At 39.5% G+C, this 24,213-nt stretch overlaps 1 protein-coding gene across 1 annotated transcript in view; it reads left to right on the top strand.

Annotated features, from left to right (window-relative positions):
• LOC308121373 (glucocorticoid receptor-like) overlaps window positions 1–24,213 on the top strand; it is a 60,254-nt gene that overhangs the window by 29,850 nt on the left and 6,191 nt on the right. The window contains exons 3-7 of the mRNA XM_080482571.1: window positions 8,791–8,960; window positions 10,408–10,434; window positions 15,610–15,726; window positions 19,344–19,616; window positions 22,444–22,588. Of these exons, the coding sequence (XP_080338697.1) occupies window positions 8,791–8,960; window positions 10,408–10,434; window positions 15,610–15,726; window positions 19,344–19,616; window positions 22,444–22,588 (732 nt within the window). The remainder of the gene's footprint in view (window positions 1–8,790; window positions 8,961–10,407; window positions 10,435–15,609; window positions 15,727–19,343; window positions 19,617–22,443; window positions 22,589–24,213) is intronic.

The raw sequence follows: 24,213 nt of genomic DNA, 5'->3' as shown, positions 1-24,213 counted from the left end.
TATCAAGCATTTTCCAAAAGAAATAATTCTGTAAATACAGAGGGTTCAGTCAGTTTGTGGCTTTTTTGAATCTGCATTTTAATTGAAAGCAACAGGTGCCGGTTCCAGCAAATCTGTGAGCACTTTTATCATTGTTGAGTCTACGGATCTTGCTTTGCATAAGTTGTCCAGAATAAATCAGGTTTGTCTCACAAAACTGAAAGGAAGGCTTCAGTTGAGAAGCAACTCATTATTACAAGTTGTTATAACAAGCTGATTCAAAGTGGATGTTTCTTGCACAGTGCATTGGTATAATTAACCGACCTGAGAAATTTCAACATTAAACACCATTGACATCAAACTTAATATTCAGTTAATAAGGACAAATCAGAAAATTTGTGCCATTGCCCTTCATTCTGCTCCCTGTAGTGTGGTCCACACCATGTGGCCCAATTTCCTGCAAAGCCCCACATTCCAATACGGCATAACTTCGCTCCAGGGATTTAACATGTGACCTCATCTAGCCTAAACCGTACCCTTCTCAGAGAGGAACAGTAGAAGTTCTGTCTCCTGTTTGGCTGCTTTCAGCTGCCCTCCCCTCTGCTACTTGTTATCTTGTTCATCACACTATTTGAAAGACCTTGCTGTCTGTCCTGTTAACACACTTTTCAGATGATTGTCTCTTTACTCTGATCTTTCCTTTTGTGGCTTACACTCGTTGCACGCACGCACGCACGCACGTACGCACACATATCTTGGCCGTTTGTGTGAGTGTAGACAGACGAGCCTCCTGCTGGATCAGGCTGTGTCATGCTGTGTCGCAGTAAGAACTTGTGTTAAACGGCAAGAGCATTATCCATGTTGAGAAATCCTCAAATAATTTTTTTTTGTGTTGCATAGTTTTGTCTTTGCAAACTCTTGATGAGAGTTGCATCTGTTATGCAAGCCGCTGACAGAGCAGATGCTGTAGGACCTCGACATTACGAAAAACCCTGGGTAGTCCACAAACCAAGAGGAGAGGACTGCTGCAGATTTTCTTCAGTGGGTATTCCTCCTGGTTTATCCCTTGTCAGTCTACAGCAGTCATGTGACTTTGTGCATGGCTCCTATTGGTCATTGAGTGATGAATCTGTAGCGAGTGGTCCTGGACCACCGCAAATAGATGGGATCGATCCATTTTAGTCTGGGACCAACACGAATCCTGAAATATCAGATTTTACGAGGCCAGAGACACAAAATAAAGAATCGGTCCCAATCCGGTCTGTTTGCAGCATGCTTCATCATGTTTTAGTAACAAAACCTTCCCTAAGTGTGACCATTTCTGGAGGAAAAAGTTGTGTTCGGGAAAAATATAAAGAAGAAGACAGAGAACACGTGGTTCACTGATTTGGGTCATTGGACACGTGACAAATCCATGATGGCAAACATAGAGGGAAAAGCAATCACATATTCACAGGTACTGCTCATCTTAAGCCACCAATTAAGCACACATGCATGTGTCTGTATCAGGAGAAGAAGCAATTGTACTTCTTAAAAAAGAAAAAAGTGCACACAGGGAGAACATGAAAACGTCACACAGAGAAGCCAGAACTTTTTATGTGACTACAGTTCTCACCACTACAGTCCAACCACTGACTTATTTTAAAATGAATTAAAGTGTCCCTGGTTCACCACCAGCCACAGTGGAAATTGGTACTAATGAGACACTGATGTTCGCTGGGGATTCTTTATAAGCAAATGTGACTGTTTACAGAGGAAAGAGTCACAATCTAAAGACTTTTTAAAAGTAATGGGATGTTGCAATTATCAACCACTACTGGCATGCGAGCATGTTTGAGTTTTCACTTTCGTGCTTTGCCTGTGGCTGCATACGAGAGTGGGTTAGATTGAAAGTCCACAACACAATTTTTGCAACTCTAGAATATGTATACTTATTTATTTTTTTCCTGTAAAGTGATGGGTGGATTTATTTGTCAGCGGCACAGCTTTGGTCTGATTTCTCCATTTAGATTTGTGTTCTATTTAGCAACTCGGCGCTTTGTGTGCCTTGTTTGTGAGAGCTTCCCAGAGTAAATCATTCCGGTCAATAAAAACATTACTTTTTTAAACAAACAGCCCTTCTCTCACTCTTCTTGGGAGTTTCACATCATCTCAAACGACAGAAAAACATATTCAGTGGGCATAGCTGCAAACAAGTGAAACTGTTGAAGCCACGTGAGGGGGAAATGAAGAATAGGCTGATGCTTTGAAGCGATGATTGAAGTGACAGCAGTGTGTAGGAGATGTAGACACTCAGATGTGAGGCCGGGTGGGTGGGTGGCTGGGTGATGTTCAGCGAGAGAGAATGAGAGAAGAAAAGGAGGGAGCCATAGCACAATCACATGATGATTTGCGAAACAAGGCTAGCTTTATAACTGCGCTCTTCTCTAGCAACCAAAGGCTCCGCTCAGTAATTTAAAGGCCAAATAAACAAACATGCACACGCACACATGCCAGCCTCCCATCAGCGGCGCACACGGGAGACGCACATATGCCGTGTACGCTCGTCTCCGGGTAGGTGAGTTGGATAATCCCATGACTCGCCTGACCTCCTCCGTACTCCCTGCCAGTGGTGACACCCGATTGGCTGAGAGGCTGAGTGGGGGTAGGGGTGGGAGGCGTCTGCCCCGGTAGGACTAATACGAATGTTATATAACTTGGACAGATGGGGGGGGGGGAGTGGAAGTTAAGGAGAGGGGGGGGATGCGTAATGACCGAGGATATGTGAGAGAGTTGGTGAGATAAAGGGATGTGATGAAGAAAGAGTAAGTGAGAGTGGGGATTGGCAGGAAGGAGAAAGTACAGGAAAGCAGGGAACTTGGGAAAATTGATGGTGTGTGTGAGATGGTGTGGATGGAGGAAGTGGCGTCGGCAAGCTATGGGGGTCGCTGTTCGGCATACATGTTCCTTATTTAATGATTCACCAATGTCAGATTAATTCTTTTCTCTGAACAGTCTGAGCAAAACTCACATCTGATCATAAAGCAATGCAGTACATCTGAGATCATGTAACCTTAAATTACATGAATGATAAATACATTCTGCAGGTTTTTGCATCTAGTCCATTGGCAAATTCATCATACTGATGAAGAGAAGAAACCAACAAAACATTATTATCATTATTGTTATCCTCTCCTTTTTCCTGTAAAACCTGTAAAATGTGTGATGACTCATCCTGCACTCAGGAACATTTTCTAATCCCACATCCACTATTAATACTCTGTTGAATGTCGATGCCTGTTCCTCGCCATTGTGATGTGTATGCGGCTCTGCATGACCAGCAACATCTGCTTCAGATATTGGCGGGGGTGTATAATGAACATTCAACATGATAAGCTACTGAAAATGCCACTCAAATCTGGAACATGCCCCCTCTATCTCATTAAGTCCACCCCATTTACTGTACACACGCCAGAGGGTGTTGTGTACATCGGCCTGAGTATGTTGTAAATATGTCCGACAGTGTTGTTTGTGTTGATTCAGAGGACTTTCTACACATATTAGTGTGTTGTATGCCTGGGTACACTGGAAATAGGTCAGATTCTTTGAATTTCTTTACAAATGTCATTATTCACAATGTGGGAACAAAATACATTCAAATTAAATCTATTTAGCATTCTGATTACCAAATGTCAGTCTCACTTCATATAAAATGAAAAGTCTTATTTCTCTTTCTATCAATTTTTTTTATATATATTATTTCCTGATCTGTGCCCCATTAAAAAAAGACTCACAAAATATTTCTCACCATATAATTCTCTCCTCTTCCTGTAAAACAGTGTCAAATGTCAGATGACGTATTGAGCACTCTGCTTCGAGTAGAAATGCATTTGCAGCATTGCAAGGTGTCAGCTCGAATTGGTGTGGTACATATCACACATTCAGCATGATTGGCTAATTAAAAGATCAAATTCAAATCACACCCCCTCAACTTTGAAGTGCGTCACGCTGAGAATACGTGAATATACAGAATCGAGTCTCTTTCTGACACGGCTTCGCCGGGTCTTTCATGCTGTCCGTCCATCAGTGTAACAAATCTGGGAACTGGTTTTGTCCAAGCAGAGAAAATGTGTGTCTGAAGTGATGTGGTAATGCATTGTCTGCTTGGAAAAAACATTTTGTGAGACAGCAGGTTAAGGTTACAGATTACAATTTAGTGGCTGGTTTTTTTATTTTATGCAAATGACAATTGTTGCCCCCCCCCCCCCTTTTTTTTTTTGTTAAAGTCGCCTCAAAAAAGCAGAGTTTCAATAACTACCAAAAGAATGTGTCCAAATGTAGGAGGAATTGGTGAACATGATGATATGTTGCACATTCATCATGAATCTAGATTACATCCACTGCTTGCTCTCTAATTATGACTGGCCTTGAAAGCCTACTCGCTATTAGAGTGTAGGCAGAACCTGAGGGATGTTCATTATCTGGCAAGGTTGACATAAGGAAGCTAGAAAAAAGAATTACTTTGCACAAACATATATCAATGGCTATTCAGGAAAGTTTGGTGTGATCCAAATACCCAATAAATATGGATTTATTCTCATTCATTCAAGCTTTGTACATACCCAGTGTTCACAGCATCTAGTTAGGAACATTAAACTGAATGTTTGCTATACGTAGATGTGTCTGTAGAAATGAAACAGCTACAGGACCTTTTATTTTAACAAGTCACTCGGTTATTATGTGTGTCAATCCTCGGCGTCGTAACCGTTTTCATAGCCTACGTCTTTCCGCTGAAAGAAACCACTTACCTCTCCCATACTTTCGGCACCCACACATTTAGACTAAAAAAGCTTTGAGCTCAACAGAAAAAAAAAGTTTGCCTGTGCTGGTTCCCACTGTATTCATAGCTATACGACTCCCCTGTGACACGGCGGGTCAGCCCAGTTGAAGCGGTTTCTTTACAGTTGCTGCTGGCACTTTGTTCTGTAATGTCATTAATGCGGCTTTGTCTTTTCCACCACATCATCATGTATTTTTAATGCCATTATTCAAATGCATGACACATTTAGAAACTGCATTTTCCCTCTGGTTCAAATTTATACTGATGTAAATTAAATTAACATGTACATGTGCTTAATTACAAATCGACAACCTAATTAGTGGATTCTAAACCAAGGGATAGCATCCACCTTGAAGGTTGTTTGCTCCATTTAGACAGACTTTTTTTTCAGTTGTACAACATATGCTCTTTAAAGGTCCATTCACAGATATCTGTCACAGCAGGATTTAATTTCATCAGGTTTTTTTTGTGTCTCTTCCTGCCAAAACTCGTCACTGTTTCTTCCCATCCTCTCCATATTTACACTTATTGTTTGCATGTCTTCATACATACAATGAAAGGTTTGTGACTTAAATAGTGAGCCTTGAGTTTAAACACAGTTCACTCACTTTTTTGTTCCATCTACCTTTTGCAGGGCAGTCTTTGCTGTTAGACAGGCACACTCACGAAATGCATTGTGGGTGAATAGTAGCAGCGAGGAGCGATGAACTGGTACCAGTTTTTTTGTGTATTCACACCTTTTGCATTTACCTCTCTAAACTACTGGTTATTAAGTGGGTGTGTTTAATAGATATTTCATAAATTATCTGTTTATCAGACTATGTTGGTTTACAGGTGCAGCTGGGCCATGTGTGTGTTTGAATGTTTGTAGGAGGTTAATTCAAAACTGAATACGTTGACACAAGAATTAGGAGAAATTGGAATCCTTATGGAGGTGGAAAGTAACTCCCCGGTGACTAAAATGATCACAGTTTGAAGTGAAGACATATTTTAAAGTTAGACTAATGTTAGGGGTTAGGTGTAGTAGTTACAACTGAGTTCAGAGTAAATCTACAGGAAATTACTGAAAGTCGCTGGAGGGCATGCGCCGATGAGAGAGTGGATATATTGGAAAAAGAATGATGTTTTAGATGGAGCTGTCAGGGAGGATGAGAAGATTTGTGTAGTGAAAGAACACATCTACTTGGTTGGTGTAACAGTAGAGGAGGCAGGTGACCTGCTGTAGCAGCTAAAGTAGGATGAGTGGGGATATGATTCCCTCTGGAGACGAGAACTGAAGTCTTTACAAGAGTAATCATCCAATGTGGACAGATGCTCGGGAGTACAAGTTCCTGCTGAAGTTTGGAGTAAGTCTATAGAGATTCATGTAAATCAGTGCTATATGTAGTCACCCTGAAAGGCATGACGCTGACAGTGTTACTTTGAGCTCGGTCTGTCAATAAGTCACTTGTGATTCCTTCTTATAGAAAAACAAAGCTGGAGGTCATATTGATTGTAAACAGTTGATGTACAGATATAGGAAGTGTCTGTTCCCCATATATATGGACACACAGACATGTCTGCACACGTTTGTTGTGCGCTGGTGGGGGTAGTAAGGGATTCCTAATGGGGCTTGAATTTGCACTGTGTTGCTCAGAGTCGCAGTTTATGTCTCTGGCTGGGAGGAGGGTGCGAGTTTGGCCAGAAGTGAGGGAGGGATATAATTTCATACCCCACCCGGTGGTCATTTTACATGACAAGCTTCAAAATTCAAAATTGAATCAGAATTGTTTGTTTCTAGACTTGCTGCTTCACTCGATAGGTGGGTGACCCTAATGTCTTCGGATCAATCAACTAACCAGCTGGAGTTATTTTTTATTTATTTTCTTGGTCTGAATTAATGAATGTTCACTGCATTTTTGCTCCTATCTGACAATGCTGCTTTAAGTGTACAAGTAATGAGGGAGTAATTAGAGAGCCAAAAAGACAATCGCAGAGTGGGTCACCGTAACCCTCATAAGGGAGGTTAATAGAGGACGTTTTCTATAAATACTCTACTACTGCCAGACTAACGATCTAAAGTTAAGAGCGGGACATATTGAAAAGTGTGTGCCAACATTTGCAGAGTGCCAGTGTCGCAGATAAAGTCTAACCATTGCATGTACAGGTCAAGATAATGTTTGACTGAATTAGGTCATTTCATTGCCGTGCCATGTAATTACCAGAGGCAGTTATGTAATTAGTATTGACACTGCATCTTTTAGAGTCTCTGAGGGATCATATAGTTTACGGTGTGGCTTTTATCACTGTACCTTTCGCAGGGAGTAAGAATAGTTACGAGCAGTGGATTTGATAGGTTTCATAATGAGCCGTAGTTACTAATTCAACCAAGACTCTGCAACGGTCTACGCCCGAGGTTTAGCTATCCATGGTATGTTTGAGTGAGCTTTTTGCTCTGGTGTATTTCTCAATGCATTTTTATGGGAATTTATGGGAATACTTGCTTTGCGTTCCCAAGAATTGAATCAAATCATTTTGAAGTCAGGCATTTTGTTTCCGACGATCAATTTTCAGACATTTTCATAGTGCTCCCTCTTAAAGGCTCTGGGTACAAGCTTTGCTTTCTCTTGCTTGTTCCGTTTATTAGATTTTGCTAAACAGTGTGATTGTCTTTTTCAGACAAGTCAACAGACGTTTATCTGCCATCGGCTTCGTAGCATTTGATGGGAGTGTTCTTGATAAATGCACTGTCGCCATTTGGATAAACATTTTAAATGAATGTCTTCCAAGATCCACCACGGCTGGTTATCCCCTTGGTTACAGTCCAGTTTACATAAGCAAGTGTCGTCTTTCCAGTGACCGGGAAGAGCTGACCTCCATGATGCAAGGTTGTGCTTGTTTGGAAAGAGGGTTGGAATTGGCTCCTGATCTATGAGAAGGGCTCTGACAAGTCTCTCTTACAGTCTCCACGCTGTATCGCTATTTTGCGAACATGACTATGTCGACTGAAAGCCACGCTCAAAAACCCCCCCCCAAAAAACATGGATACATTAGCACCGGGGTTTAGATATCTATATACCCTAAAGTAAAGTCATTATCAAGCTTGGCAAGCTTATGCTGTTACATAATTCACATATACATCCCAACTAATGTGCTACCAAAACAAACAAAGAGGGGAAGAAGATTTAGGACCCTTTAATGTGGTCACATTCTTGCCAAGGATTACACCGCAGTGTCATTCGAACACTGCTGACACAATCTTGATGTGCCCCTTTACGAACAACTGCAGCAGACAAACGGCAGGCCGATGACTAGTTAAGCTTCACTGTGCAATGCAGGTCTGTGTATAACTTTAATTATACACACAAGAAGATGATAACTTTCTGTCGTGTGTGTGTGTGTGTGTGCGCGCGTGTGTGCGTGCGCGCGCGTGCCCGCCCACAGAAGTTTCTCAGGTTTTTTTTTTTTAAAAAGAGGCTTTAATTTGTACTGTAACCCAATTGGAGACTTGGACTGAGATTTACAGCTTTGTTACTCCAGAGAGTCACTCTTGCCAATGCTAAGGATCATTGGGTTAGAATAATTTGCCTTCGGATTAGGCTGTAATGAAGAACCAATTATAGAAATTTACGAACCGTCAAATATGTCACTTTGAAGTTAGATTTATCTCAGTTTTTCATACTCAAAATAAGTCTTCCTTAATTCAGACTGAACAGTTTTAGTATCACAGAAAACACTGTCTTTCAGATAAGTTATCTTTGAAGTGTTCCTTTGGTTTTCTGCCACATGCCTTGAAAGTTACCATATTGTCATATACTGTATATAGTATACTCTTTTCTATATTTGAGCCGTTGTCCACTTTTTCACCATCTTCCCTTTGCTGGTTGTGTATCAGAGGCGGGATAAGAGGCGTATTAGAGGCGGGACGATATTCCTTCGGACTCAATATTTCTGCAATGCGAATACAATTTTTACATTTCTTTTCCTTTTATTCTTCTTCTGTTTTCCTTCAGCTCGTCACCCAGACCAGGAGAGACCAGCAACTCTGCAGGGTCCAGTCAGTCCAAGCCCAGTGGGCAAACTCACAAGATCTGTCTGGTTTGTTCGGACGAGGCCTCCGGATGCCACTATGGGGTCGTAACCTGTGGCAGCTGCAAGGTGTTCTTCAAGCGAGCCGTCGAAGGTTGGTAACATACATATTGGAATCTGCATCGCTATTGAACGACACCACATATATGGCTGACATTTAAGTGATGGATGCAAGGTTTTTGCAAGGCATTATTGTCCAGGCAAGCACATTAAAAATAACATGTTCCAATTAAAATGCTTTTTTATTTTAACAATAGCCCGAGTACGCTCACTCCAAGTTAGCATTCTTTGTGTTAAATACTGCAGTGTCATTTGGTGAACATACGTTCGTCAAAGACTGGAATTTATTTCATTTTGCGTTTACTATTGTGCTAAATATTATATAATATTATATTATATTATACATGACATCACCTCCTGACATTTCAACACGTCACTACTGTTTCCTATCTAGGAAAGCAATAAATGAAATTACTCTCAAAAGCCAAAGTTATTATAGAAAATACTTTGAGCTTGTGTGCTTCCTTTCTGGTGGTTTTGACCTGTCTCATCTTCTTTTCTATTTCTCTTCCTGTTTGTCATGAGTCTTCCAGAACAGTTGTTACTTACAAGTAACTCTGATTAACAAAAGGGCAAATTCCTTGCAGAGAAAAAAGACTCATCTGATAATCTGAATACCCCGATACCCTTCCAGTTAACACAGTATTGTCTTCCAGAGCACAATTTTTAGAATGAACCTGTAAGGCTTGCTTTCCTTTTGCTTTGCTTTATAATTGCTTTACGTCTCCTGTTAAAAGTAGTCAGTTGTGCATCAGAGTGCTTCTCCTGAATTTAATACATCTTGACACAATCTTGAGAAAGGAGGGACTGGAATGCATCTTACAAACAGAAAAGTATTTTTGTGTGGAAGCCTTTCTACCATGCATTCCTCCCTCTGCTTCTCTCTGCGTTTCTCTTTCCTGGCGTTCAACAAGCTATTTGCACAGATGTGTAATAGTCTGAATAGAAAAAGCTAATGGACTTACATTACATTACTGTAAGCTCTTTAACGTATATTATTGAACTTTGCTTTTCTTATTCTTTTCTTTCATGATGTCTGTTCGCTATCGCTGTTTGTGGCTTTCTTTTGTGTCTGCAATTAACATTGCAAACAAAGCAAGATGGCTAGGGTCCAGGAAGTTATTATTCTGATTGTAAGAGGTTTCAGTTTGACTAAAAACACGGTCTGTCATTGTCAAAATGGATATTGGGAACGTTTTGTGATCTCCTGCTTGGAATTAAACATTTATCAAAGCCTGTTATGTCATACATTTTTACATTACAATTTGTTGTTATCTTATTGTTGACTGTTATCTGATATATCAGATAATATACATGCTACTATGTGGTGCCGGTGTAACTGCCAAGCACTCAGGCTTAAAGTGTGAATATTATTTTTAAAAGGAACTTCCGACAGTAGAAATGAGAAAGTTACATCTGTCATTTTTTTGTTTTGTTTTTCTCCCCTTCTCCATTCTACGGTCGTTGTGTCTGTGGTGAAGGATGGAGAGCACGACAAAACACAGATGGTAAATAAATGCACTTTCAATAATAATAACAATAATAGTGATTATTATTGTAATTCCTCTGATGATGTTGATGATTATGGAAACACTATCACCTCTGATTTGCCAATGTCCTTGTATTCCTTCAGCACTAAAATATGACCAATCTGCCTTGGCACATGCACAGCCTCCTCTGCCAGCTGTCTGTTAATGCATGCAAAAGTCCTGATTTGGTCATTCAAATCAGCCTATACTGCCTGTAAATGATTTTTGTGCTTCATAATTTCTGCTTGGAATAGTCTACCCCATCATCCCCACAGGTGGTTGATCCAAAAATTGCAATCGCACACTTTCTCTAATTAGTCCTATTCTTTGTCTCTTGACCCAGATTACCTCCTGAGAACTGATGCCAAAAATTACCTCTTCAGTTTTTCTCTCATTAAGCTGCTTGTGTGCTTCTTTTTCTGTGTGTTTCACGTTACTTGGATCGTGTCTGACGACGAGATTCTATGAATTCTCCTTTGCGTAACATAACCAGCAGGACTCATTGTTAAGTGTTTGCTGAATGAAAAGGTACTCAGTTGATTCTTAATTTTTTTTTATATATAGTTGTGTTTTGTATTCAGTCTTTTCTATGGGGAGAAAGTACTAAATGACTTCATAGTATATGTACAATATGTATTATATTTTCCCTATTGTGGACTCATGAAATGTGTCAGTTGTTATGAAAGATCCTTTCACAGCTTGTAAGTTGTTGTATGTGAAGGTTTGAGAGTTGTGTGTTCTCTTCTCTCAATCAACAGTGATTAGAAGTCGGAAAGAATAGTGAAACGGTGTATTGTCTTGTCACATTAATGAGCTCAAAAGCCTTGAATACCTTTCTCGTAAAAGGCAGTAACAACAACAGAGTGCATATGCGATATGGTCTGCGTCTAATCTGCCCATTTTATTGATAAATACTCACTTTTTGTACATGACTATCCCTGCTTCATTTATTAATTGATGCCTGACTGCTTTTGTAAACTACTCCATAGAGAAAAGTGCTTTCTTAAAAACATGAATTATTATTATAGCATTCTGATATAGGCTTCACCAACCAGTGCTGGTGGTTGGTAGCAGGCCCGTGTTAGCAGATCAGGGCAGGATAAGAGAGCTAGGATACCAGTGGGATTCAGCTGGCACTTTTGACACCACAGATGGCTGTTTACGCCGTTGTTTGCAATGACTTCCTGTGATATCAGAAGTGGCTGCAACTGGCAGCTCTGCCGCTGCTATCTTGTCATCACACCACCAACCCTACAGATTCATTTTCAACCCAATTGGTAGATGATTATTCTTAAAGCTTCAAAGGTGACTATTCTGTGATTTTGACAAGCGTCTAGTTTTCTCCCCAAAAGCCTAATTCTTATACTCAAGTGTTGCATCCATTAGTTGCACCTCATTGTGTTGTAATGCATTGTGCAGACAGCTCGTCTTTCTTTATCAGCAAAGAACATGACATTACAGAGAAAATTTAGTCAGTCATAGGAATCAGTTATGCATCAGATAGCCTGTACAGTGTGTTGTATAGGCAACTTGTCGAGTGGTCACATGTTAAAATTAAAATGGAAACTTAGATCTTAGCATCAAAGCAAACAAAAAGTGTTATACCTTTGTGCCGAACACCACTTGTTCCACATTATTATTATAAAGTATCACATTTTTATTACATTAATTTTGAGTTAAACATGAAGTTGTAATGGATTTTGATTTCTATATTATACTATTTTATAATAATAATAATAATAATAATATCTTTATTCATATAGCACTTTTCAGAACAGTTGTTGCACAAAGTGCTTTACAGTAAAACAAAATTGTACTCTGTTGCTCTTTAATCTGATGTCCTATTATTCCACTGTTCCCATGTTTGATCTGTCCAGTTTGATCATAACTATCACAACCCAGCATATATCACTATTGAGGTGAAACTGCATAACATTGAGATATTAAACCGTTTTAAAAGTCTAAGCATAGACTACAAAAAAAACAACAACATATGTAATGCTTGACATCTACAATATTTACACTTTCAAAGTGCTGAAATTTGCTTTCTGGCCATTCAACACTCTCCCTTCAGTGATTCTGATCTACTTTCTCTGGCCTTGTTCTGACAATAGAAAAAAGATCTGAAAGTGTAACAAAGACAATGTTCAAAGTCCAGCCTGTGGAAGAACAAACAGGCGCTCAACCAGTCACGGGACAGGAATATGCTACATCCTGTTTTATTTTGGTGTTTCCTGTTTATAGCTTTAGCATGAGCAGCTGATTGGCAGACACCTGTGCTGGCTTTTAAACAAATAATTTATGGGCCAGTCCTTTTGTGAACTCTGTTCCCTCACAACCATCGCAGGCTTTCATCATCACCCCAAATCATACCTGCAAATTTATAACTGCATACTTTCCTGAAATTGATGGTGGCGGCCAGATCAAAGGCCCCAACCAGTACTAAATCTTGTTTCTATAATAATCTCTGTTTCTTGTAGCTTCAGTCTGAACTTTTCTACTTTGATGGTCACAGTATCCCAGTTCGGACATTCGCGAATGTCATCAGAGTGGTAGTGCGTATGTGATATAAATTGCATGACATGACTTAAATCTTGTGCCACAGCGACCACACAATTAGAGCTAAAGTGTTGGCAATACAAACTGGGCATTTACTGCTGTGCACTCGGTTCAACCAGGAAGATGTTATTTGTTCTAGTAATATTGTGCAGTTCATTGTGTCATTGTGGGAGCATGACTCTCAGACCTTCGGATCACATGTTGAAAATACAACTTTTGCACATTTAGAAACTTTTAGAGTTGCAAGTAGTTCATCTTCTGATGCTGCCAACTTGGAGTTCAACAGAGTTGGTTGTTTCAGCAATGTCTGACGCTTTTGGGAAGACAAAGGCAGCTCTTATTTTCTTCCTTTTATTGGACCATATGCCATGTATTGGCCAATATGGCCACGTGCGTCAGGCATGCAGTTTTACTGTGGAATGAATCACACACACTGTACACTATTAGTTTCACATTCTTCAGTTCGGTGCAGCTTTATCATTGAACCTTCAGTTCAAAAAGCTGCGCTGAACATGGGATTTTTCTGAACGACGAATATACATCAGTAGATCAGTGTTTATGGTGTCAAAGGGCATTTTGTTTTCTACAGTCATCCGGAAACGCGTCATTGCGAGTCTGAAGTAAACACTAGGTTATTACCATCAGATGGTTTGTAGAGAATTCAAAGTAAACATTTATTGTGTTGATCAGTCTGAGTTTCAAGTACAAGAATAGACTGTTCTTTGAAATAATCCAAGTCCAGACAGGGCCATAAACGTAATACAAACTTCAAATACACTGCATCTTACCTGGATAACCAGTGAGTGTACAGAAAGGAGATCTGCATTCTCTGCCACTATTTTAGTTGTTGGTTTTGCAGGGATACTTAAGATTTCTTTCATCCTTTTTTTTTTTTTTTTTTACTTTGTTAGTGTCTTATGTATACCTTTGATTATAGATATCTTTCTAGAATACATTAGTTGTAAGATGTAATGCTGGCCACAACAAAGGCATAAAAATAGATGTAATGCCTTTCAGTTTTGAAACTTTTATCAGCCAACTGAAACTGAAAGAGATTTCAGAAGGATGTTGTAAAATAACATGAATCCTTTCCACCAACAGTTAATGTTTTCTCTGAGGTCTTTCTCAATCCGTTCTTATCAACTGAGTCATCTCGCAACAGAGCTGAAGTTCAGTTGGGTTATTTGCTTGACTTGATTCTAGCTCATCCTATATTTTATTTTATTTCTTCTCAACATGCATGGCAGTGAAACTTTCTGGATGACCACGGTGAAATAGGCTTGATGCAGCTGTGTGAGACATTACATTACGCGACATCTCTTTATTGCCACTGTCTCTTAGATTGATCATGTCTCGGTCTGAACTGAAAAGAATGTGTTGTAGCTGGAAAAATCTGATTCATGTGATGCTCGTCAGGCTCTGTCACACAAGTGCTGTATATCCTCAAGGCAAAACACTGTCCCCACTGTAACTTTGGCTACAGTCTCCTCGCCTCAGTACAGCTTTATCCTCAAATGTAAACCTGCACAAACTTAGTCAAAACGTGGATACACACTGAAATATTGATGCCAAGTTTAGAGATGGGAAACAGGAAATAGAAACTCCATCTCACACACACAACAATTTATTTGAAGAGCAGTATTTGTTCGAGCATGCATTTGCAGTGCTTTAATTTGGTAATGTCAGATTACCAAAATGTGCCTGTGAATGCAATTGAAAAGAAGAGACAATATGGAGTTGAAGGCTTGTTTACAAAGTTGCACCTGCACGCTTTCTTAGTGGAGACACAGTGTCCAAATGCCTGGCTGTAGACGTATTTCGTCACTGCAGTAAAATTAGCAAAAGTTAGAATTTTTAGGTGTTTCATTGCATGTTGTGTGATCCCTGCGTGTTTTACGTTTAGCTTAGAGCTATTTCATGCATGCGGGCTGTAGAGTTTTGGATACACCGAGAGTAAATTCAAATCCAGTCAAATAAAGGTTTGTTTTTGGATCAGAAGTTTGTCATTTCACCAAAATCCTCACCATATATAAAACATGTCACACTCCTCTTTCCCGTAGGCCGCTGTTGTTCACAAATGAACTGAATTGAAAACACATGAATGTGAATAATTGAAATTGTATGTAAACAGGACTAGACACATAATTCATTCCCTCTGGTCACAAATCTCTTTCTCCCGCTTTTCTAAATTAAATCGGTCTAATCAGAGATTCATCTCGGCTCATTTCCCCACATCCTAATCATGTATACCATACTCAATTGGGAGCAAAAGAAAATAACAGCAGAATAAAACGGCTGCAATCAAAGTGTCTTTTTCAGAAACCTTCCGAAGGTGTGTTAATAGGAATGCGGGCAACACGGAGTGTATGAATGATGTGATCAGAGAGGTTGGCACACAGACTCGCATAATGTCATGTGCAGACTTGAGCAAGTGAAGCTGTCAACACAAACATCCTACAGGCTTTCCAGGCTTACTGTGAAATCAACAGGTGGTTAGTGTGGTCATGCATACTGCTCAGGTTAATCCTTCTAAAACCTTCTTAGCTAGTTAATATGCCTCCCTTATCCTCTTACTTCTTCCTCGTTTCTTTGCAGGCCAGCACAACTACCTGTGTGCAGGGAGAAATGACTGCATCATTGATAAAATCCGCAGGAAGAACTGTCCGGCCTGTCGCTTCAGGAAGTGTCTCCAAGCCGGAATGAACCTGGAAGGTAAACAACCGACCGCTCATCAAATCAAGTGGAGCTCTGCTCTAAGCATTCACCTGCCGAAGAGTGCAGCAAAACACCAGTTTAAACACATATTTAGCTTTTCTTACATAATGTTATTCCGGAGGAAACCAAATGCAACAGCTCTGTTGACAAGCTTTTCTTTCATTTGATTAGATCGATCACTCACTCACTTACTCACTCAAATGAATCACAAATATGCATCCTCTCCCATCATTTTCAAGTCAGTGTCCCTTCACATTTAGATAAATGAGCTTCATGTCACCGATACATGAGTGATGTGCTCAGGTGCAACACGTAACTCTGACCTTTTTTTTTTTTTTTTTAAATGAAGCCCCATTTATAAAGAATACACTTTGTGGGATGTGCATTCGAACTGAGTGTGTGCTACCTTTGCTGTAACTGCAATCTCAAGCTTGTTACTTCATCATATGGACAGTATAATGCCACATGTAGGATGAATTATTTTATTAATAAATATTGATTTTGTTTAAAGACAAGACATTATTTTGAGGGGGAAAAAATTAGTCCGTTACATGAGGAGTTATTAAGAAAAAAAAGTATGTTTGAAAATGTGCCTTGCCTTCAATCAGACACTGCCTCTGCTTTCTGATGAAGTTCCCCTCAGGTTTTAATGTCATTGGCACCGCAGTGCTGCCACCCACTCTTTCCATTATGACCTCCAGTAAGTCTGGTTTGTACCTAATCCGGCAACTCCCACAATAAATGGAGAAATAGCACTCGTCGTCACATATCACAGCACACTGGTTTCATCTTTATAGCTCATGTGCTCTTACGTATTAGAGATTGACATTTTTCATTCATCCTCAAATGCACCTCATTGAAAGTTTTTATTTGAGTATATTCAGCAGTATGTTAGACAGAAAGTCTGGCACATTTGCTCACTTAACATGAAATCACATGCTGATTACAGATGACATTATCACAGCAACAGATTGTCATGTGAATACAAAAAAAACCCCATGCATACCAACATTAAATACATTAACCCATTAGTATTGCCTTGTCTCAGCTTGATATGAAGGCTTGCTGTCCTACACGCCCTTCACTATACTCTGCATTGCATACAGTTGAAACTAGCTTGTACAGTTGTCTTTTTCTGGAGATAAAATATTTGTATTCCTCTGGAAAAGTATATACACAATATTGCTTTTGCTTTGTTTCAGATTAGAATGTGTGCATTCAAAATTTGCTTATGTCATTACAGCGGTTTATTAGTCACAATGTTGAAAAGATGACGTTTTAAATTGGCCAAGACGAAATGAGATCAAAGTGAACAAATTGCCTCCTGTGTTTAAGTGCCACAGCTCTGTCTACTTGTGGAAAGACTTGTGAGCACAGATATTCCACTGTGACATAACAGCTTTTTCTTTTTTTTTTCTTTTTTTTATTAACAGTCTTCTTAATAGGACTCTTTAAGTCACTGTCATAAGGAATTATATGTACATGTCCCTTATTAACATTTTGTTCTAAAAAAGAGAACAAAGCAGCCTCTGTGTGGATCAGCTGGTGTTCGTCCCTCATTTGTGAACGCGTGAGTGCGTGCTCGTGTAGGTGCCATCGCCTGTGAATGTGCTGCTCTGTAAATGAGTGCAAAGCAGTCAGAATGAGAGCGTGCCCACTCCTCACGCACACTGATGAATGCATAAACCAACCTTGAATCACCCGGTGATTTCTTTGCGCCAGCTTCTCCTTGCCGAGATGAATGTCTCGAACACATTGCAACAATTAGGCTGGGCCAGGGTTAGGGGACATGGAGATGTGAAGCAACAGGTGAAACACAACAACGGCTTGTGAGTGCTTGAAACTTAGTTCTTGTTGTGGTGGTTCAGCTGATGCTCCCTCAGGCCACGAAATTGCTGCCGTTTTTTTTTTGTTTTGTTTTTTAAATCAAAATCAGCTCTGAGTGAGGATTACATGTGAAAAGTGCCATCTTTCTCAGACAGAGGGTGGAAGGTAGTTTCATGTGCAGAGAGGAAGAGACAGAGAGAGGGATTTGATGGACGTCAGTGCATCAACAAACACACTCCCACCAGAAAGGCTCTTAGTTGCCATAGAAACGCCAGTAGAGGAAATTAAAAAAGGTAGAGTAGGAGAAAAAAAAATCATGCTTTTTTTTTTTTTTTTTTCATGGTTTCCTTTCAACATCTGACATACTTTACACATTCAGTGAGAGAAAATGTCCAAATGGTGCCCAGGTAATGTACATATTAAAGGCAAAACGCTGTTTCACCCCACGTAATGTTGTTTAGTGATGACGGTGCTCATCACGTCGCCTCTCATCAGTGGTTTTTAAAAAAAATTACCCTGTTTTACCAGTGTTAAAAAGAAACCAATAAAACATGCTCAAGTAAAGAGAGCTGATAAGGTAACGCAAGTTTGCACAGGAAATGTTTTTCCTCTTTCTTTTTTTTTTATTTTTTTGGTATCATAATTTATTTATGCATATTGTGAATTGTTAGATAAATAGATTTTCTCCTTTCAGTCCCCCTTGTGTTGTAAAATATCAAATACAGTTAAAGTCATTTGAGTTTTGGGGAAAACTGAAGGTTTGACTTGATCCAAAGCACACTCAATTCATGGCATGAAAATAAATCAATAGGTTGGAAACATTCCTCTGAGATATTGACTTACACTAGTTACTTGTCAATGCTGTAGATCCCTGAGCAAGACCTTTGACCCCAAGGGAAGGGAGTAGCCAAAACATATTTCTCTTCTCTCACCGATATAGCACCGCTTTCAGATTCAAATCCATGATTCAAATCTTCAGTTCCACCACATCCCAAAGCTGCTCCATTGGTCCTGACTGTGGAGGCGATTCAATCGAAAGGAAACCAGTGTGAGATGATTGGAGTTTTGTGATGTGCCTGGTGTGTTATCCTGCTGGGGAAAAAAGGCTTGAGAAAATGGGTACACCTCGGTCAGGGATAGAAAGCAAAGAAACTACTCAGACTGGCTCTGGTGCTTACGCAACACTTATCGGGCACTGAGAGGTTGAAAGTGTGCCAAGAAGTTCTCCATTAGAACGTAACATCAACAGCTCTGAGCCTGTGGTACAAAGCAGGAAGACCCCGTGCTCTGATGGTTTCTCTGTCAAATTGTTTTTAGACCAGGCCCCATTTATTCACTCTTCTGTGCATCTGCTTCAAGGGTTTACTTATTATGACTTCAGATCGAATGAGTAATACGATGCTCTTTGAGTTTCCGGATGTATATTTTCCGTGTAAATCCTTGAAATGGTTGTGCATTGATTGACTCATTTCTGAAATGGTCAATGTACAAAGTTGCTGACACAGCATTCATCCATTTTGCAGTTCTGTACAAGTCTTCTTGACCGTGCTTATAAGCCTAAATTGGGTTGCTCTCATGTGATTGGATTACTTGATATTTGCTACAGGTGTTTGCCAAATTGACAGCTCACATTTGTCTGTAATTGTCTGGATTTATCAATAAATGATTCTCAGTGTATTTAATCAGATGAAAGCACAATCTAAAAGAAGTGTCTTCTCAAACGAAAAGATAATGTTTGTTTTTTTTCCCCCGCCATTGCTTTTCATTTCCTCATTCCATTCACCCAGCGAGGAAAAACAAGAAGCTGTTCAACAAGAAAAATCTGCGGATCCCTGGATCATCAGAGCCCATCAAGAACACGCCAGTTCCCGTCATACCCAGGTGTATGCCCCAACTGGTGCCCACCATGCTGTCCGTGCTCAAGGCCATCGAACCGGAGGTCATCTACTCGGGATATGACGGCACGTTGCCGGACACCTCTTCGCGGCTCATGACCACTCTCAACAGGCTGGGGGGCCAGCAGGTCATCTCCGCTGTCAAGTGGGCCAAATCACTGCCAGGTAACGAAAAGCTCTTTACGCCGGGTGACCTTTGGTTTGGTGCTGCTCTAGCAGAGTGTGTCACTGGCTGTATTTTCAGCTTGTAAATGGGATTAATGGAAGTGAAGTGGGTCAAGCCAACTGGTGGAAAAACAAAAGGCGTCCACTTTCAGTCGCTTATTGCTTTTAATGTAAAAAATAACATGTAGCAGGTCAAGAAAAAGACATGTCAGTGTTAAATAAAAGGGTGAATTAAATGGTTTAATTTTCATCCAGCAGTAAACTGATCCTCTGCTTCAGGTCAAATTATGCAAAGTAGATGCACTTCTAGTGAAGTAACAGACTTTACTATCAATACTGAAGTCATAGTGTGTCTTCTGGTGGTTGAAACACGTGGCTGAAACTAGTAAAAGTAGTGGTTTTGATGGGAATCTACAGATTTAGACGGGAGCCTTTTCCTGATTGAGTGGAATCATGCAGTCAATAAAATTTGAAAAAGGAGCCATTGTTTTGTAGTGATTTCCTTTTTTAGCTGATTAAATCATGGTTGGGTTGACAGCCATTCAGTTCTTGTAATTGGTGCGGTGGGAGTTATTGTGGACGGGCTGCATGGTTCAAAATTTAGGCCATTCAAAAAAAAGAATTATAAATTGCTTTTAGATTGCTCCTCCTGGCAGCAGAGAGATGTTGGCAGCCATGTGATATAACGTGTGACCTCTGTAATAGCAGAAACTTTAATTACAGAGGGAAGAGAAGAGTCTTTGAGGCTCATGAAACAGTTCACTTTAGAAGCCTTTATGTTCTCAGGACAAGGTTAATGACTCCTCGAATGTCCAATTATGAGATGTTCCAGCAACATATTGGAAATGATTATCATTGCAGATGTTTTTAAAAGTCAACTGAAATTTTAAACGAAAAGCATTTTTAGGCCATTTGAATTCAAGCATGTCACGAAAGATTGCATTGTTGTCCAGTCCAAACGCTTTGGAGGAACATCGATGAGTGTTCTAGAAGTGTACATCGAGAGTTCGAGAAACGTGTGAAAGTGTCCGAGAGAGTCTGAGATTCTGAGAGACGATGGAATCTGTACACAATGATTCCCACACTAAGATTTGAGGAAGGAAGTCATTCAAGAAAATTTGTCATGCGGTGCAGAAAATGGTATTTGTCATGACATGCTAATGTCAACAGTATTACGTCGACTACAGAGGTTCATACAAATTAAAAGCTAAAACCTTGCTTACTTTAATAGATGCAGATCCTTTTATTTATTTATTTTCGTCCATATTTCATTATTAACATTTCTATTTTCATTTGTGCCTTTGTGTTTTAACTTATCCCGCAGTGAAACCGCACATTTTGTGTAAAACATAAGGTATTGTTGTTGATCACAAGGTGAGGTTTGGCGTTTTTGTGCTTCTTTTTAAACACGTCTCCGTGTCGTCATCAGCCGTGTTTACAAGTCGTGCTGTTGTTAATTTTTGTTATCACAAGATTTTTATGCTCCTGCCTTTCTATGATGTAACAATAAAGTGAAATGCAATCAGTTGTCGAAGCAATCTAAGGCAGTAGGGCTCCATCGCATCGGCCAAATATATTGATATGCAGAGGGTGTATGCACAGGTCATGGGAACTAATCGTGTATTGCAGTTGAATCAATCTTTTGGAATATTTGTCATATATTCTGCAGCCTTAATCCACAAGTCTGATGCTGCGTTAATAGGCTATTCTTTTGTTCTTTTACATTTTTCCCCTCACTCTTCTATTTCACCTTTGTCTTTTTCTCCTTGTTTTCACATTGAGTTGCATTGTCTATAAACCAAGTGAGACAAGAAACCAAGACAAATTGCTTTGGGATTTCGGTTCATAAAGGAATTTATTCACATTTTTCTGTTGTTTGAGGCAGCGTAGACTCGTCTTATAATAACTGTGGAAAACACTGATGAAGAAAAAACATGTAAAGTTGCGGTTTATTTCAGTTGAAACACAATGTCTGGAATTTTAGAAGTGTTTCTGGTCATGAGCAAGAAGGCACATGACCTTTAATCGCTCCAAGTATTTGCTTGTAGATTTTCTCTTCACACTCTTAACTGCTGCTGTTCGTCACATCACATATATATATATATATATATATATATATATATATATATATATATATATATATATATATATATATATATTCATATTGCGGAGAGAGCTGCACCCAGTAAAACCATTGCACTTCATTCTCTTTGTTTGTATGATGGCAGACAGATCTGGCTTCACTTCTTCATGTTTGTACTTGGTGAGGTTATTGAGCGGAGAAATGATCAAAGGTTGGTGTGGGAGTAGACGCTTACATAACCAGGCTCCGGTTTAAAGCAGGTGTAAACTAAATAGGCCTCTCATGTGCTATAATCCTACTATGACAATAAAGATAAATGAAAATATGTGGGAACAATCCCAGTTAACAGTGGGCTTGAAAAATGGAGAGACCAGTTAGATGATGTATGTTTTTAAGTAAGATTTGTAGCTGATGGGCTAATCTAGATTGGGAATGCGGTTTGAGTATTGGGGCTGCAACTCAAACTTAATCCAAGCTTGTCTCAACTTTGAACCAAGCAGTGATTAAAAGTTCCTGACCCAGTGCCTTGGTCGAGTAACAACAGGGCCAGTTGCAATGCAGCTCAAGTAAAGTAGGTCCATTCAGGCAGGCCTGAAGGAGCAAAGGGCTTGGGTTTACAAATGATATCTGCAACATTTATATGTACTATTGACAACCATTGAACCATTGAAAGCGCCCTACTAAATGAGTTTCGTTTTCTTTCGGCGTTCACCCCCTCTAACCATTTTAATCTGACCTTCGCAGGCTTTCGCAACCTACACCTTGATGACCAGATGACGCTGCTGCAGTGCTCCTGGCTCTTCCTCATGTCTTTCAGTCTCGGTTGGAGGTCGTATGAGCAGTGCAATGGTAGCATGCTCTGCTTCGCGCCCGATCTCGTCATCAACAAGTGAGTGCTAAAGGCCAACTGTTGTATAGCTCTTTCTGCTCAAGGTTTTTTTTTTGGATCATTTTTGTTCTTCTTTTCTCTCTCTATTCATTTCAGAGCTTCGGTCTTTTGTTTACACACTTATTTATCTGTTCACAAGCGTGGCTTGAGCCAATACCGGGTCAGTCTGACATGTAGAGTCACGAGAGAACCAATAGCTGCTGACTGAGAAATTACAACATTGTGAAAGAACTAAGTTTTCACTCAAACCTGCCTGTGCAAGCCGCCTTAAGGGAAGAGCTTTTAATTTTTTTTAGAGTTAAGCAGTCAGCAAAATAAGCCTGGAGGAATCAAATCAGGTGGATCTATTCACGCTAAACCTAATAAATATGTTGTATTTTGCTTGTTTAATTACCTTAGGAGGAATTTCTTTTATTTAAGACCACGTAATTCACATGAGGCATTTCTTGGTGATCCTAAAGAGAGTGTCTAAGCCGCTTCCCACTGCATCTAGTTTTTTTCTTGTTAAGCTAAGATAATCACTGTCAAGCTCTGTGTTCTTAAGACATGAGTCTTTCTACCAAATAATCAGGGAGAAAAAAGACAAATCCACAAGAACAAACACAAGGATCAGCCAGGCCACAATGAAAAATGCATATATACTTATTTGATGTTCTGTTTGTCAGCCATGTAAAAAAGAAGAAAAAGGCTCACAATGGGCCTTTAATATATACAAAACCAGACTATAAAGTGCATATTTCCACTTGTTTTGCTAGAAAATAAGGCCAATTTATTGTGCATCTACTTAGCTGGTAGAGTTCAGAAATGTGCATCACTTTGCAGTTGTTCAGGTATATGCGCTTTTAAAAAAAAAAGTAAAAGCTGAGAATGTTTATGTTCTGTTTACTTCGTAAAGTCAACCTGATGCAAGCAAGTTTCTTTCAGTATTTCGAAATTAGCTTCAAATAGCACTCAATATTTGTAAAATAAACAAAAAAGCGTATCTTTATGAAGAAGCGAGTGCATGAATCACATATGAAGTTGTATTAAATCAATGAAAATCATCAAACAACATCCTGTGCTGCTGTGAAGATGTGGTTAATGTACACAGTGTTTACAAAGCTGAATGAATTAAAGTGTAACTGGCAGCTGATATTGATTGTCCATTGATAAATGTATGCTTACAGCAGTCTTTGTAGTTCCGAGAGGAAGGAAGATCAAGGCTAATCTGCCCTCAGGAATTTATGATTTTGTATTTTTAAAGCTCAAATTTTCCATACCTTTTTTATCCATCACATGTGACCTTTTCCAAATCTCAGTGAATATTTGGCCTGTGCACAGCTAGTCTATTTGTGTTTCTAAAAAGCTTAAAGTTTAGTTTTCTGTTCGGATCTATGTTGCGAAAAAATTGTATTTGTATATTTAGATATTTACTACAATATAAGCATTAGGGTTTTTTTTTTTGTTTGGGTTTTTTTCTACTGTTTACTCAGACTGGGTATTCTATACTGTGCAAGGAGTATGCGATAAATGTCCAGTGTGCAAAAAACACTGGCGCCGGCCTCATCCTCTTCATTGGAAGTAGGCATTAAGAAGGACCTGAGTTGTGAGGAGTCACTTCTGATGGACACTCATTGTGGTAAATA

This window comes from Lipophrys pholis, assembly GCF_963383615.2.
Source record: "Lipophrys pholis genome assembly, chromosome: 16".
In the NCBI taxonomy this organism is placed as follows: domain Eukaryota; kingdom Metazoa; phylum Chordata; class Actinopteri; order Blenniiformes; family Blenniidae; genus Lipophrys; species Lipophrys pholis.
The sequence above is the reverse complement of the archived record's forward strand: the minus strand, read 5'-3'. Positions and strand labels throughout refer to the sequence as shown.